Source organism: Amphiura filiformis, chromosome 5 (assembly GCF_039555335.1).
Source record: "Amphiura filiformis chromosome 5, Afil_fr2py, whole genome shotgun sequence".
NCBI classification, from domain to species: domain Eukaryota; kingdom Metazoa; phylum Echinodermata; class Ophiuroidea; order Amphilepidida; family Amphiuridae; genus Amphiura; species Amphiura filiformis.
The window spans coordinates 33969793-33988452 of NC_092632.1; the positions used below are offsets into that span (position 1 = coordinate 33969793).

Genomic DNA, 18660 nt, shown 5'->3' on the forward strand with positions numbered 1-18660 from the left:
TAATGCGTATTACTTGCTGGGAATGGAATTGTACAAAATAATGCACATGTACTGAGATTTTGATGCATCTAATCAGGGTCTTAGCTAGAAATTGAGAGTTGCCCGTCATATGAATAAAATTGCCTGTCCTAATTTGACCTTTAAAACATTTACCAGACCGTCTGTAGCCCATTGGGGGTTCAAAGAGTTCAAATATGTGCTGATATGGCCTTGTTCTACAAATTGGGTCTACTAAAAAGGTCAATTAGCTTCTCAAAACATACAATTTATAATATAGCATAATTTTGCCCGTCCCAGGAACAAACTGGCCGTCTAAAATGACGGCCAGACGAGTGGCTAGCTAAAACCCTTCATCTAATGCACAAGCCCTTAAGGGGGGGGGGGAGTGTATTAGATGCATCAACATCTCAGTACAAGTGCATTAGTTTGTACAATTTCACAAGCAACAAGTGATACACATTTATTAACCTATTTCATACACAAGAAAAAATTGTTGATATTTTGATAACAAAATTGCCACTGCATCAACTCGCAAGAAAAAGAACGCATCCGGAAGCACTGCACATTGTACGTGGAGTACGTGCCCGTGCATTAGATACAATCAAAGCATGTTTTGGATTTTTCTAATGGTTGCTCTGATTGGTTCTTGCTATCAAAGAGTGTATGAAATCTATATAATGTTATGAGATGCACCTGCTTGTGACATATAATATAAATGGCAAAGGGTGTAATCACCTTTATTTGGCAGCGGAGATATTACAGTAATTGTATCAGAGATTGAAATAGAGTAAAATCACAAAGAACAAGACAACATTAAAAATAGAATATGAACTTGGTATTTGGAATCACAGGAAGATTAGAATCACAAACTGAAGAACAAGTGAAACAGATCAAAATTGGCAAAGCACCAGAAATAGTAGCACAAGTTGTAGTAATCTCCTATTTGTGATGCGATCAAGCAAAATGAGTCGGATCGGGAATATTGATTTTGACATATAGGCAACAATAGCATTCAACTTGCTTTGTATTTTATTGTTCTGAGCAACATTAAAATGACCATATCTCTGGAACCATACGGGTGGCTACAAACTCTTGAGTATTTGACATAAAGTATTTGATGTAACATATCTATGTTATTTAATATATTCCCACTCTATTTCCAGTAATGTTTAAGTTGTAACGAATGTTTGATGACATAAAATCGATAATATCCTATGTAGAATATCTGGTAGAAATATATTATCGATATTACGTCATCAAACATTCATTACAACTTAAACATTACTGGAAATAGAATGGGAAATATATTACATAACATAGATATGTTACATCAAATATTCTTTGTTGAATAAAAAGTCTGTATAGGACCTTGGTCTAATTATAATGGGGATTTCAGCAATATAAAGCTCTGAGAATGGCTCATGTAATGAAATTGAAAACTGAATGATTTTGATCGACATCAGACTCATTTAGCTTGATCGCATCACATTTGAATGTCTAGGACAAATACCTACAAAGTATGGAATTAAGACACTATTATAGTACTATGGTCACTTGACTTCTTCTGTGCAATGACACTCGTGCTAACCCTCTCATAAACCAGGGGTTTTCAATAGGCAGTCCACCAACCAATTGTGGTTGGCTGTTGAACGGCTCTGAAATGTACAGTAAACAAGGTGTATTTGAAATGATTATAATCCTCTCTGGCCCGCGAAAGCAAATATAATTGAGAACCCTGTCCTAAACCTGAAACCATGCTTAGATGCAGGCCTGTAGCCAGGATTTTGTGTGTGTGGTGCAGTATAGATCTTATGCAATGAACCAATTGGAAACGGAAAACAGTTGGAAGACGGTTCTCAAATGATGGAGGGATGGGTCTCTGGACCGATTCCACAATCATTCATATCTCCTATATGTTTCATTGTATTATCATGTGCAATTCCCCATGAAGTCCTCCTGTAGGACAGAATTTTATTAAATGATGAGTCTTATTTAAATGATGAGTCTTCCCCCCCCAAAAAAACAACAACCATGACTGCATGTAAAATGCGGACTTCACCCCGCTCCTGGATTTTAGCTGTTTTAAATGCATTTAGAAGCATCTCCTGACCCTTATTTTTACATAGACCTTTTCTTTCTTTTTTTTACCCACAGGACACGCCCCTGTCATCCCCCTGCTGGATACGCACCTAGATACAATCAGCAAAATGTGTGTGCATTTATGTGTGTGGTATGTAACTGCACAGAGGAAGCCAAATAGACTACACTACAGTTGATTCAGCTCTTTGGTTTCCAGATAGTAAAATACAATTAGTACAAAAGTACACAAACTAGATATCTATAAACTATCTTACACTATCTATATCATGTACAAAACATTGGATGTAGCACCAACAAGTTTGGATACAGCTCTCTTGTAAGCCAATCATTCAGCTATTAATTCTCTGGACAATTATCACAACCTGACATGATTGCTATAATCTGCATGAGTGTTGAACATCATTCAACAACACAATTTACAATGTCATTTCACGGTCTTGACTTTTCAGAGTGTGTCAGGTGTAATTGATACCCAGATAATTCAGGACCAGCTTGTTATATTTGTCAAACAATCTTTTGAGACTGAAAATTTAGGGGGAATGGTTCAAGGTATATTACATAAAGGACATCAGACACATATGTTTTAAATTAACTAGTAAGTGTCAAGATCCTCTATTCTGAGTTGCTCTAAAGACATACAATACACCTTTCACAAGAACTTGAATAAAACCACTGATTAAGCGCGACCATCAAAACATATTCAACTGATCAATACAGTGGACAACACATTCAATATGCTGCATCAAGTAAGAGCATCACATGTGTTTTATTTACCGCACATGATATCTTTCTAAATTAATTCCGAAGATTTCCGATTAGATGCTGAAAAGATCTATTGTCACACATTTGCACACAAAGGTACGTATAGGTGTGTCAATCATGGAGCTTTCATAACCCCTTCTCAATTCACTAATCAAGGAACTACACAGCCCAACTTTATTGTTTATAACAGAAAACACTGCTGCCCCCCCCATACCATACATGCCAAAATGCAATGTCAGGTCCATCTAATTTATATTTATCTTGGAATTCTGGGCATTTCAAGATAATCCAATGAACAAATTTTAATCTTTGGCCAGTGCACAATGAAAAAAAATGTGCATCCGGCCGGATTTGAACCGGCGACCTTTGTAATGCTAGCTCGATGCTCTGCCCAATTGAGCTAAAGAGGCATGTTGGAGAAGAGCGGAAGATATAAATCTATAGGAATTAGGTTAGAATGATGTTCGTCGCATCAGAACTGCAAATTTACAACAAATGCACAAAGTCACATAAGTATGAAAATTATTATACTTAGTTCTCTGGGTTAATATGATGAACAAATTTTAACCATACTTATGTGACTTTGTGTATTTGTTATAAATATGCAGTTCTGATGCCTTCCGCTTGGAATGCGACAAACATCATTTGAACCTATAGATTTATATCTTCCACTCTTCTCCAACATGTCTTTTTAGCTCAGTTGGTTAGAACGTTGTGCAAATATTACGAAGGTCGCCGGTTCAAATCTGGCCGGAAGCACTGGTTGTGTTTTTTCAACGTTTATGTGCACTGGCCCACTGGGGAAAATTTGTTCACCCTATTAACCCAGAGAACTAAGTATAATAATTTTCAAGATGATCCAATGTTGCATTATTTTGGAAGAAATAATACTTTTCAAAACTGGAAGGTACCAACAGTTCATATTTTCTATTCTTTTTACAGTGCACCATCATTTTGTTATAAAAAATAGTGCTGTTGTAAACATCAGTCATGTTGACATAGGAGTAAATGTAAAAGACATCCTGACATGTAGATATGAATATTAAAGAAAAAATCATACTGCTAGTATGGAGCTAAGTGGTATAGACAACATAATCAAAGAGAGTGGATTCAAATTGCTATTTTTTTAGTTATTATTGTATTATATAGTCCATAAAATCAGACAATTAAACTATGTTTTTAAGTTGATCGGTGATGACATGTAGGACCAAATCTTTGTCATCAACTTGTGTGTCAAACAGTTTGAACTTTTGAATTCTGTACTCTAAATCACTTGTCTGCAATATATCAGCCAAAATGGCTATCCCCAAGATATACTGACATCGGGATTATTTACCATTCCAACATGTCAACATGAAATATGCTAGCAACAGCATTAGTAACTATAAAATTAAAAATAAGTAACATTTGAAACAAGATTCTCCCTATGTCACCATGGATACACATTATTTGAATACCAACTTGGTTCAGTCAATGGAAATAAAAGATATATGAAGCCAATCAAACCGATGATGTAGAGTATTGATACTACCAGTCTTCTTAATGGAGGATAGCGTAGTACAGTTCCAAACTCTGGAAATCCCATAAAATTGCAGAAGGTATGACAGATGATTGGTCCAATAATATGACCTGAATAGGAGATGAAACAAATGTAAAAAGGAGTAAGTTTTTGATGTGATTTTGGTGTGGTTTGTCAAAACTTTGATATTACTCATTCTTCCATGATAATACCAAGCTTTCTTTTCGGCCCAGTGCTTGCCTTTCTAGTTATATTCCTTTGGTAAATATTCATTAATTTGATGTATAATAATAAAGCCAAGTTTATTTATGCTTATTGCGCACTACTAAAGTCGTGCAAGAATATTTTCATGAGTCCGACACGATACGAGCGATAAGTTACCAGCATAATAGTTGTCATTACCAGCATAATAGCAAGTTGTCGTTACCAGCATATAACAGATACATGCACAGTGTAGACAACTGATGGATTTATGCTGGTTTCATACTTTCGGCACCTTGCCGCTGAGTGATGTGACGCTTCATCATGCCACTTGTACTTGTCTGCAAGCGGAGCGGGACACCGCTGAGTGGCTGCTGCATGACTTTGAAAGCCACTGTTGCCACTCAGCACTGCTCCAAAATCATATTTTGTTCTCAAACGTCAGAGCAGCACCGCCCCGAGTTGACTTGAATTCAACTTCCGGTGATGCTGCTGGTGTGGATTGACCGATATATCGGCTTGCCACTGGTCACCGTAAGCGCTTTCTGGTACAACTGCGCTGTGAAGCAAAATCATCTACAGAGCGGCAAGAAGCAGGAAAGTATGAAACCAGCATTAGTCTAGTTCCAACTTGGAATTTAAGACAAATTACAGCCATCGGATTTCACAATAATCAAAATGGCCACTGTTCATCACGATGTGACCATTACAAAACACATCAAAAATTGCATTTTTACAGACATTTCAAGGAAATTCTGCCATCTCAAGAGGGATATTTTGTTAAGGTCATCCATCCAAAATACATGTGGACTGGTCTCTGGATAAGCCCTTGCATGAAAGCATGTTTTAATTTTCCTCCGATTCGTAATTATTGTTGCTAGTATGATAAGAAAGTCTTACCTGTCCTGAGAAAGATGAATGCTGAATATGCACCAAATACAGATGTATATGAAAACTGGAAAACTGAAACAAACAGAAATGTACCACAGTGAGTTAAAATTTGACATAACTGATTTCTTGTTATCAAAATTCATTCAAATTGATGCTGTGTCTTATAAATTATGTGAAAACATGGTTGGCTCATCGTAACCAACAATAAGGCTTGAATAAAGGAGCTTTTTGAAAGAGAAATTTGAAAGCAAACAATGAGCTGGCTTGATAGACCTTAAAACATTAACTTATAGAAAATAAAAGTATTGATTTGAGACCCAGCAGTGTATCTATCACCTGAGAGAACACAGGAGATACCATTATTCTAAGTGGAACAATGACGTGGAATGCCAAGCTATAATGTTATCTCCGTGTTCTATCAGGCATTGGATACACAGCTGGGTCTCAGAACAATAATTTTATTGTCATTCTTCAACAGATCTATCATAAAATCATGTTTGATTGCATATTCATGTCAATTTTTCATGGGTATTTTTAATCAATTTCATTGGGTTTAAAACAAGTCACCCCCCATTACAAAATTTGCCAATTCTACAAATCTGTGAAATGGGATTGGACTAAACGCATGCAGCTTTGTTGCAAACTACATCATTTTATAATGCGCCTGTGTCGTCCCCATGCCGTTGTGACAGGATGACACTCTGAAAAATAAATATGTAGCAAAAACAAGTCACACGTCATAAAAATATAGTTCCGGTCAAACTGTTCTCTAGTTCCGGTCAAACTGTTCTCTATTGTGTAATAGAATGCAGCTCAGACACAAGGATATGCCAATCAGATTGCCAAGATTATTGCAATTGTATAAGATTTGCCAATACTCACTTGCACTGAACCATATATGTACAGGTTTATGATTTCCTTGACGTAACCTCTCTATCACATGATGTATATGAGCTGAGAAAATAAACACAGCAAAGTATTATATGAAGTACTGATCATAACATCTGAATTAGACATCTACATAATGGGTGTTAGATGCATGATCTTAACATCTGAATTATACATCTACATGCTGTTTGTTTAGCTTTATTTTTTCTTCTTTAACCTGGGACACTCAATCAGTTGAAAACACTATTAATCATCTGTTCTTTCTTGAGGCTCTTTCCAGGGACATAAGAAATCTTCTACAATCCCAATGAGTCAGTGGTATAGTCCCTTTTGTGGATTTCATGACAAGTGACCTTACATTTACAGAGGCTCTATCTTTGGAAGCCAACCCATGGGAAACGCAAACCTGGTCAACCTATTAAAGACATCATGGAGAGACGTCATCCACAGAGACATCTCAAGGTTGGACCTAGGGTGGACTGTAAAGGAGGCTGAGGTTGCAGCTCTGGACTGTAGGACTTGGAAGCATCTCTTGAGCCAGGCAGCATGTGCAGAATTGCATGAAGCTGACTGGTAGGTAGGTATGTAGGATCTTAGGGCTCATATTGAAATTCCCTTACACAGGAAGGTGTGCGCCATCCTGCAGCTTTCCTGTGCTAGCCTTCTTTTGTTAAAATCCTGTGTGATTATAACACTGCAATTAGCCACGTAAATTATGAGCGCGCTTTCCTGGGTTGTGCGATGAGCCGTAGTCAGAGTAAATCTTTCCATTCGTCATGGACCACTTCAAAAGGCAGGGTGTATCACTGATGCATATAATCCATCCGTTTTATGACCGAGCTTTCCTGAGGCGCGCGCTTAGCGAGGGGAATCCTGCCTTCTTTCTGTGTGAAAACGTGGTAGGTATTTCAATATGAGCCCTTACATTTTAAATGGCAAATGATCAACCACTTCTTCATAATCAACTTGAGTTGAGCGATGGCCAGTGAAATGCAAGTGCATTACTTGCCTAAGATGTAGAATGCTATACCGAGGGGTAAGTGACACAAAGACGTAACTCCATTTCTCCGTTCTGAGAAAAATGAGTTTAAATGTAATGGTCCACATTGACTTATGTAGTTAAGTCTATGTTTCACTGGCCATTGATTTCAATGGGGTGCTAAATGGAGTTACTTCTATCGTATGTGTTTATTGGGAAGTGCTCGTGTTTCTGAAAATTTTGATATCAAAATCTAATTTTCACACAAAATGGAGTTACGTCTTTGCATCACTGACCCCTTGATATAAAACTTTTAAAAAATGCCTAAATACGTCAGGACTTACCTACTCCAAAAAACAATCTTAGGGCTCATATTGAAATTCCCTTACACAGGAAGGTGTACGCCATCCTGCAGCTTTCCTGTGCTAGCCTTTTTTTGTTAAAATCCTGTGTGATTATAACACTGCAATTAGCCACTTAAATTATGAGCGCGCTTTCCTGGGTTGTGCGATGAGCCGTAGTCAGAGTAAATCTTCCCATTCGTCATGGACCACTTCAAAAGGCAGGGTGTATCACTGATGCATATAATCCATCCGTTTTATGACTGAGCTTTCCTGAGGCGCGCGATTAGCGAGTGGAATCCTGCCTTCTTTCTGTGTGAAAACGTGGTAGGGTATTTCAATATGAGCCCTTACATTTTAAATGGCAAATGATCAACCACTTCTTCATAATCAACTTGAGTTGAGCGATGGCCAGTGAAATGCAAGTGCATTACTTGCCTAAGATGTAGAATGCTATACCGAGGGGTAAGTGACACAAAGCGTAACTCCATTTCTCCGTTCTGAGAAAAATGAGTTTAAATGTAATGGTCCACATTGACTTATGTAGTTAAGTCTATGTTTCACTGGCCATTGATTTCAATGGGGTGCTAAATGGAGTTACTTCTATCGTACGTGTTTATTGGGAAGTGCTTGTGTTTCTGAAAATTTTGATATCAAAATCTAATTTTCACACAAAATGGAGTTACGTCTTTGCATCACTGACCCCTTGATACAAACCTTTTTAAAAAATGCCTAAATACGTCAGGACTTACCTACTCCAAAAAACAATGGACATATAAAGATAGCTTTGGTATATGACATACATGGCACTAGTAGTGGCAACATACAGGCACGGAATACTACTTCTTCTGTTAGTGGACCCTGCAAATATTGAAAGTTAAGTCTGGTTTTAATAACCTCTACAAAATAGCAATTTCCAATTTAAGTTGTTGGTATTTGGTCTACATTTAATTGTTTTCTACTGTTTATATTATATTATTATTTTCCATAGTTGTAAATGTAATGTGAGAAATGAAAGTAGCCCAAATTTCTTGTTCTGCCAAAAGCCAAATCCAAACCAAAAAGTTCAAAAGAATGAAATACTTTCAGATAAGAAATATGTTCTGTGCCCTGTTGAGTGTTCAATTCAAAGAGCCATCGATCAAATACAAACAACAGAGCACCTATACAAACACTACATTGAAATCTTCAATTTTTGTATCTCATATAGACCTGGGAAAACCATACTCACCACAACATAATTTCGTAGCCAGAAAGTTTGGATAACTTCATCTTTCCAAATTGATTTCTCTCCAAGAACTGAAAATACAATGATATAGAATGTTATTGTATATTCTCATCATGAAACTGCTTCTACAAATTATGATTTAAAGTTACTGGATGGAGCACAAAATTACACACACAAATATTACTACATTTACAGTATTGTTTAATTAAGGAATATACTAAAATTGCTCATAACTCAAGAAACAAATGTTCAATTTTGATGTGGTTTTTTGCAAATTGTGGCATTATCAATTCTTTTGTACATTTAAAAAACTTAAATGTGATATGGCTGACATCAGATTCATTTTGCATGGTCTCATCAAATACGGCTCTCATAACTGTGACGCAACTTTCTTTACTTACTTGGTAATGCATCTACCAAATCTTCATATTTTAACATTGACAGTGGTCCAAGAAAGAGAACCTGCAACAGTCGAAAAAATGATTTTTGAAAGAAAGGGAGGAAAAAAGAGAAAATAATGTCATAATTGACGTCCTTTTATATTGAGTTTAACAAATAAAACATTCACTGCTTCTGAAGGGGTTGGCCTTGCGATACCTTGAATTGAGTTGAGGTAATATATTCTGGGAACATATTCGACATATAATGAGTCAAATAAGTTTGCCCAAACAAAAACAAAACAGCAACTAGAATTGCACAAGGCTCACCCCAATATGGTTTGTAAAAGGATGGAAGAAATTACCTGTATTGCTTTGTGATGCATCAGTAATGCAAATAAGCTCATTAATATCATAAATATGCAGATAATATCAAATATCGCCTGTCATCTGGTCCCGGGATTTCCACAAGAACCTAAGCAACAAAACAACTCTCAAAAGTTGGTACATATTGCCCTGACACCTACTTAATAAAAGCCTTGTTTGTGAAATTAAAACATGAGCATGATTCTGACCTTCAACTTCAATAAATTGATCAAATAAGCATGTTGTGACAGTAATGCTTATATTAACACTAGAGGCAAGGGACTGGCCATCCATTATGCTGCAGGGAAACAACATGACCATTTCACTTTTCAATAGCATTTTTGCCCACCAATAAGCAGAATTTTCCTCTGCCCCATTTTACTAGCTTGTTTGTGCTTTGTTTACAAAATACTGCTGGTTGGCTTCAATTTTTTATTTATTCTTCTTTTCTAATGAAAAATAAGAATGTTATGCTGTTTATTTAGAATAAAGATGGCTACCTGACAGCCAAAAAAAAAAAAAAAAAAAAAGAGCATTTTTGCCCTTTGTCTGATATACGATGGGAGTTTTAAAAGCACGGGTCCTCAACAAAATAGGATGTGTGTCCATACTGTCAGGCAAAAACAATGGCACCTGCCGGTCAGATGTTTAGTCTGTCACATGTCACCTTATCTATACATAACTTACCATAGTTAGTAACAGAGGGATGAATACAGCTGCTAAAATACCTTCTGATCGTACACCAAGATAAGACCAAAGTGAATGACTCTGCAAAATAAATAAAAACGAGACAACACTGAATGCATAGCTAACCCCAGTGAACTGAAAATCTGACATAAGTTACACTACCTAAGTACCTATTGATCTACTCCTCATCATTAGTTACTGATCTGGCAAGCGGAAGGAAAATGAATGCAACTAGCAATACATGAATATGCACAGAAAGATTCATTGAGTATATTATGGACTGGAATAATGTACATGATGATCATGCTGCTTTTCAATCTGAATTTAACATTTTGGCTCTGACTCTCCTTTCTGTCTTCTGGTTACTTTTCAATAAGCAGCCTCTGTGAATATATAGATCCTTCCATGCACATAATCATTTCAATTTGCATGGTAAACACTCTAAACTTACTGTTGACTGTGATGTGTCGGCATTTGTTGACAATGCATAGAGCAGGATGGGTGATAATAAACTGACTAACATCACACTAGCACATCTCTTCTTTATTGTTGTAGGATGATCCCTGCAACAAATGAAATATAACAATACAATTACTTATGATTTTAAAAGCCAGCAGAAAATGAAATAATTTAATTGTCATTCTCCTTATTCTCAGTAGATCAAAACCTACATTAGTAGATTGCATTACTTAGTCCAGAGACTGCCTTTTGAGGAGAGCGAGAGCAATCACTCTCCACTGCTCTCCTTAAATCTGATATATGGGAGTGATGTATAGCTATCCTTAGTTGATCTTTCTCTCCTTACATTCTATTGTAAATGCTCTAAACAGCTCTCCTTGAGAGCTGCAGAAGAACTGTTTAATACTCTCCTGAAAATTCTAAAAGACAGTCTCTGTTAGTCCTCAATGTTAGTCAGTCATGTCTGTTGTCACGAAAAACTAACTTATGAGGATCTTGCAAGCAGTTTGGTCAAAAGAAGGGATCACTGCACTGTCAAGGCAGAAGGTTATCTTTTCATGACCATTCACGCAAATGAAAGGCCTGTGGATATATGTAGTCAACTATTGTCTATAAAAATGGCATTAAATTATTACCTTCTGCTTTGGTGGGGTGGCGTGGGGGAGGGGGTTATCATGTATGGTCTGGACTTGCAAAATGAGACCTAAACAGTGGCGGCACCAGGAATTTTTTTTTGTGGGGTGGGGGGTTTTATGGGGGAAGTGAATTTAAGGGGGGGCAAAATTGACAAATTTTGTGCAAAATTGCCATAAAAAGTGGGGGGCAAACTGGGGAACAAGAAACATATTTTAGGGGGACGCCTCCCTTGTACTTCCTTGCAGTGATTCAAGACAAGTGGTTCATTATACATGTATATATTTAAGAAATAAAGGGTAATGCATTATCCTTTACACCCAAATAATGTGTCCGAGGCAGTAAAAACGTAACTAATGGGGGAGGCGCAGCCGAACCCATTATTTAAATGTTTATACTGCCGAGGATACATTATTTGCGTGTAAAGGATAATGATGCACCCTTTATTTCTATTCTATTACCCGAAAATAGTGTGATTTAAGGGGGTACTACACCCCTGGCCAATTTTGTGCATAAATTCAGCAACTCAAGGCAAGTAGTTATTGATTTATTGATCAAATATTGGTTTTCCCTCATTTTTGACTAACTCCACAACTGTTGTTTGTGCTGAAATAAAAAATTTCCAGTGCAGTAGTTGTAGTCCTTGCCCCTATAATATACATATCTTACTTGTCACCAATGCGCTATAATTGTTGAGAAAATGCGAAAATAGGCACAAAATTGGGCAGGGGTGTAGCACCCCCTTAAAGAGAAAATTTTTTGGCACAAATATTTTAAGTTGTTTATTTCAAGGTGGAGCGCGTACGTGTAAGTGACAGCACTTATTGCGGAAATATTGCATGCGTAACCAAGCGTATAGCTGTGCGTAGAATGTGTTATGGCACTTGACCCATTATCGCAGAATAATGGGCTCTCACATGACGTGTTTTAACAAATCACAGTGCGCAATTTTTAATAATGGGTGATAAGGGTAATAGAATAAGAAATAAGGTACATTCTAGCGGTACCTTTTCCCTTATCATAAATGATGTACCGGTACCGCTTGCTTGTCTTGAATCACTGAAATTTCAGTGTAGTAACTGGATTCCTTGCCCATATAATATACATAACTTTTGTTACCCCGGTACCAATACCAGTGTGTTATTATTTTTTGAGAAAAATGCAAAAATAGTCACAAATTTTTCAAGGGGTGTAGTACCACCTTAATGTACAATCAAGTTTCAAACATTTTTATTTTTTAATCATTTTATGATGTGGAAATGCTAGTTATATTAGGAAAAATGGTTATTTTAGAGGGATTTTGATAGCAGTTCCACATAGAAAAGCTGCTATCATCATGAGACTAAGATCTAGAAACACTGCCGAAATGTTGTTTTGTTAGCTGAATCTTTTGATGAAAGTCAATCTTTGACAAGATGTAACCTTGCTACGGAAAGTGCTATGACAAAAAGGTTTTCAGTTTTGGCTTTCTTTACTCAAGGAGTCAAGGGCTTTAATTTGATATATAAAATGATGCAGTTTGATGGCAAATTTGAATTCACCTTTCATACCTACAATTAAGCAAGTTATTCTGCAGGATCGCAATATAGAATATTTGTTTTATTTTGTGAGTAGTGCAAGTTGAAGTTAGTAAGTTTGTGGTTTCGTAAGTTATGTACAAGAGTGTTCTCAGGAAGCTGAAAGTGATAGCTTTTTGTATACACTTCATCCATGCCGGTTAGCCATAGGCCTTAAACATCATATTCCGAGGAGCGGAAAGACACCAAATTGGTGTTTTATGACCTTTGACATTCTTTTGTGGCGATGGCGAGTGACATGGTCTTTCAATTCACGCCGAGTGTCAGTCCTTGACAGGCATGACTATGCTTCAGTTCAATGGTCATGAAAGAATTCAAAAGATAACCTCTGCCCCAATAATCCCAAGCTATTGTCTGAGACTGCTCCTCGAAAGATGTATCATAAGAACTCAGTCTTCAAATGATAGTCATATAACGACCAATAGATAAATGACTGACTATCATTGAAGACTGTCTGAGTTCCGCAGTCTACACATGTGCTACATGTAGGTATGCCAGGTGAATTTAAATTTGCCATCAAACTGCATCATTTTATATATCAAATTAAAGCCCTTGAGTATGCCTGGCATACCTACTACTAGTCCGAATAATCAGACCCAGAACAAAATATTAATTTCTGACATGATCCTGTTCTGGGTCTGAACTGTTTCCATATGAAATCTTGATGGCAAATAGGACAAAAGAAGCACACGGTTCTACTTGACAGCTTTTTAATCCCTATTCATGTTACGTGAATCACGCTATTGTGGACCATCCTTCTGATACTTGAGTGTTTGGACAAGCGGAACGGTCTTTTGTCTACCTCTCTGTTTGTAAACAAACCAGGAGGTCGAAATCGTCCTCCTCGCCGAATACGAAAGTCAGCATAATCATGTAATAGTACGGCACTAAAGTAAATTTTTTATTACTTCCGTGGTCCGGGTACACGCTGGTGAATTGGGATCGCGTAGAAGTGACAAGGACAGGTCACCTACTACGCGCCGCGCCGAAGACCAATGGGTAAACCGGCTTGTTGCCAAGTGCGTTGATCAGCCAATCAGTGTGATTGTTTATTTCTTCTGTGTGCACGCTCGTCTACGCTAGGCGCACAGCTCGGACTACGGAAGTAATAAAAAATTAACTTTAACCTATATTATGCCGGTATGGCATGTAATGTTAGTCCTGCCAGCAAGACTTCAGTCTTTATCATAAACATAATGACATCTACTGACATCTAGGTACGACGAGTTACAGTTACTGGAACTACATGTAATGTATGATGTATGTAGGTAACCCAGGCAAACCTTAGTTAACACATTTGCTAGTCAGCCAAATTCGCCGACAATGTCAATGCATTTTTACATAGAAATTTAAAACAAGTGCCCGAAGTCTGCGAAGAAAGAAACCTACATAATTATGTTTTCTATACTTCACTTGACCCAAATATGTGATTTTTATGGTGATAAGTCACCGCGACATGGAATTTTAGAGGATTTGGATAGCAGTTCCATTAAAAAAAAGCTGCTATCATAATGAGACTTAAGATCTAGAAACACCCCCGAAATGCCGTTTTGGGGAATTTTGCTAGCTGAAACTTTTTGATGAAAGTCAATCTTTGACAAGATGTAACTTTGCTTTGGAAAGTGCTATGAAAAAAAGGTTTTCAGTTTTGGCTTAGTTTACTCAAGGGCTTTAATTTGATATAAAACGATGCAATTTGATGGCAAATTTGAATTCACCTAGGATACCTAAATGTATGATGTAGGTAACCTAGGCAAACCTTAGTTAACACATTTACTAGTCAGCTTAATTCGCCGAGACCGGGCCCCAACACAATGCATATTTACATAGAAATTTGAATTTTTTTCGAGAATAGGTGGGTGAAGGAAACCTACATAAATATGTTTTCTATACTTCACTTGACCCAAATATATGATTTTTATGGTGATAATCAAGTCGCACATGGAATTTTAGAGGATTTTGATAGCAGTTCCATTAAAAAAGCTGCCATCGCCATGAGACTAAGATCTAGAAACACCCCGAAATGCCGTTTTGGGGAATTTTGCTAGCTGAATCTTTTTGATGAAAGTCAATCTTTGACAAGATGTAACTTTGCTACGGAAAGTGCTATGAAAAAAAAGGTTTTCAGTTTTGGCTTAGTTTACTCAAGGGCTTTAATTTGATATATAAAACGATGCAATTTGATGGCAAATTTGAATTCACCTAGGATACCTATATGATGTATGCATGTATGGGTTCCCTGCACTATATACGGTATTACAGTAAGCTTACAATGACTTGTGACGATGAATTTACTCTAGTTTGACTACTTGCCTGGCTAAATGTTTGCCCCATACATAGAGACTGCCTACGTAAGCAACACTCAACAAAAAACAAGAGAAAATAGATCTAAAATAAGAACTGCATTCAAACAGCGTGACCTCTGTGTCGGACGCCATCTTTAAATGGCTTGGTTATCAACGAACGTTGATGGCAGCAGATTGAAGTAGCTTAAAAACCCTGTTAAATAGCAGGGCTGAAAAATTTATAGCTTAGTCAATGATTTTTTGAGAAAAAAGTAACCGGGAAAAAGTGTTCGGAGGTAATTCATCAACTGCAACTTAACCATAGACTCTAGAAAGAACTAGGTCTATGCTGCAACTGTGATCAGTGGTAGATCAACAATAATTGTGACTCCGAGGTAGGCGCCTATTTATAGTCCTAGTGCAACAAAACTGAGCTCTGAGATAGTTCAACAGTAGTGTGATCAGAGGTAGTTCAACAGTAACTATAATCAGAGGTAGATCAACAGTAGTCACGTGTCAGTCAAGCGTCAGAGAGATAGAGAGAAAGGAAGGGATGAGAGAGTGGCATAGCCGGTAGGAGGGCATAGTTCCCCCTGAAAAAATCTTAAGAGGAGGGAAAAGGAAAAAAACGCCCCAAAAGTGGATCCAAATTTGAAATTTTGAAGGAAAGTGAACCCATTCGGCCGGAGACCCACTTTTTCGTTTTTGTTTTGCCACCACCCCTAACCGGGACTCGCCTTACAAAGATAGTGAGAGGGAGGGGGGCAGGGACGGATTTAAGCAGTGGCCCTGTGTGTAATTTATATTCATTATTTAATGATTTTTTGTCCATTTATTCTTATCCTTGTGTTGCAAGCAAGTTGGAAATATAGGCCTACGGCCGCTTTTTACGGCGATGTAGGCCTACATGACTATTTCCAAGCTCTTTCATGCTCTATCTGATGATGATAGCGATATTGCAAATACCGCATACTTGAACCTTTTCTTTTGTGAACTTTTGGAACTATAAATTTATTAATTAAGGAAGGACTACTGACTGAACTTGTGTTAGTGACTAGTCTCTCTATATTGAATGCGCTCAGTACAAAACAATTAAAAATGTTCAGGTTTGCTTGAATAAAAGTGGCCCCATAGATCCTGGAAAAAGATTTTTAGGGTCCATGGTGGCACAGAATAAAATAATTTTAACACACAAGTAACATGTATCAAGTTTGGTAACTGGTAGTCTCTAACTTTAAAAGTCGCATTGGAACGTGCAGGTCCGTAACCAGGATTTTTGAAAAGTGGACTTTTGTTCAAAATTAGGACCTTTTTTGACCGACACGGACTGAAAATCTCTAATTTTTCGCTTGCTAGTGCTACGCTCGTGAATGGGAATTTTTGGGTCAAAATAGGGGACTTTTTTGGGCATTTGGCGAGGGGGTGTTCACCACCTGCCCCTTGTTAATGTTTACGGGCATGGGAACATATTATATATTTATTTGCACTTTTTGGCGTAGAACATATTGAAAAAGTTCGGCCAGTAAATTTATTGCAGGGCCAGTCGATTTGCCGTTTCACTGGCCCGGAGGGGGGGATTTAACAAAAATCGGTTTCATTAGACATGGGCCTATGTTAGATGTTGGGCTATATCAAGCACTCAATTGGTGCAAAAAATAGCGAAAATAAATGGTCTAAAGTAACTTGCGAAATCGGCACGGTGTCTACCCCCGGGTGTCTACCAGTGGGGCAACTTTGGGTATTGTTGCTGATTTGCGGAGGCCTATCTTTGTTGTTGCAAATACTAAAATTCGTGGCTTAGTTGGAAATCTGGTGCTCCGTCCGAAAATAACCAATAAAATGTTGCACCAAATGGCGCTGGCTCCATTAGGCTTTCAATTTCATACGAATCGCCGGGCGACTCGCCCCATCCCAACTATTCGCTACTTGCACGGTTCCGCCATTATGCACTATGTGCGGGGAGAGCCTCGAAATGGCAGCATACATGAATGGAAATTGAAGTAGTCATAAGGTTCTGTGTAAGGTTACATAATTCTTCCTTTCATGTATGCTGCCAGTTCGAGGCTCTCCCGCACATAGTGCATAATGGCGGAACCGTGCAAGTAGCGAATAATAGACACAACGGCCTCGGAAACAAACTCACCCTTTGCTAGTTCTCCAAGAGGACTACTTTCATTCGATCCTTGGAGCAAACATCCCAGAAATCAGGGGGGGGCAAACCTTCGGTGAAATGGGTTTGACAAGGGTCATTCAATAAGTTCTACCTCCACTTTTATAAACGTTGGTTCTGTAAGTGTTTGGTTCCAAACTGCAAGGGCTGCTTTGTGTAAAATTCATTTGAAGATATTTCTAAGAGTAGTTTGCTAATTCACTAGAAAATAACCATTTTTTGGTTATCTTAAAAAAAATAACTGCAAATCTCTTTAACCTCCCACGTGTGAAGAAGAATATAATAAACATAAAAGAAAATTATATTTTTTGTTCCAAAAGGAGCTAAATCCAATGGCAGCCATTTTATAACTTTGCATTGGATCCAATGGCAGCCATTTTATAACTTTGCATTGGAGAATTTTTAATGGACAAAATGATGTTGAAAATAGTTATAGTGAAAGTTATAACCAAACATTCCAATTGTTATGTCATCTAAACTTAAAAATGTTAAAATGTACCAATAAATGTGACAAAAGGCACATTGGATTTTGCGCCTTTTTGGAAACAAACTCTTGCTATGGCAGTTCCTTCAAATTCAGCATGAATATACTTTCTCACTTATCACTTTGATCTTGATATTTTTCTGTCAATTTATGTAAGTTTTATCAGCCGGGTAACTTTATTGGTCAATATATCTGAAGCATTGGTGACTGGTTCAGTTGTTAAAGACCCATTCAGTGATCCCAGCACAAGTGGAAAAAAATTGTTTAGGCCTATATTGCTTAAAAGTGAAGGATACGGTAAGTCATTCAAATTGCCATGTGGTATTTTTGAAATGAAAAATTTGGCAAAAACAAAGAAAACGGCAGTACTGACGAAGTTGAAGCCCCATTCAAATACATTCTTTTAGGGGCTATAATTTTCTTCGGAGGGGAGGGCGGTCCCAAATTTACGAAAAGTCAACGTCAATAAAATTGCGACCCCCTATTACGGCAACAAACAACTGATTTATGATCCTCCACCACCACCACCACCGAATAATACACCTTACCCGATAAACAGGCTAAAATTATTGCATTGAAATCAATCATTTTGAATAAAATAAACACACTATTTGCAGTCATAGTGAGACTCCGTACATTTTGAAATCAAAATCATCAAAAATTCTATGACACCCCCCCCCCCCCCCCCATTTTTCTTTCCAAAACTTTATGAC

The 18660-nt window shown here is 37.5% G+C and overlaps 1 protein-coding gene across 1 annotated transcript; it reads right to left on the reverse strand.

Moving 5' to 3' along the window:
- Positions 1-712: 712 nt before the first annotated feature.
- LOC140153022 (CAAX prenyl protease 2-like) lies at positions 713-15495 on the reverse strand. The gene is made up of 9 exons (XM_072175610.1): positions 15322-15495; positions 10791-10902; positions 10340-10420; positions 9311-9371; positions 8913-8980; positions 8434-8542; positions 6356-6427; positions 5483-5545; positions 713-4491 (listed from the first exon to the last, which is right to left on the reverse strand). Exons 1-9 carry the CDS (start codon positions 15444-15446, stop codon positions 4292-4294), a joined length of 891 nt encoding a protein of 296 aa, XP_072031711.1. The 5' UTR covers positions 15447-15495; the 3' UTR covers positions 713-4291.
- Between the last annotated feature and the right edge of the window lie 3165 nt (positions 15496-18660).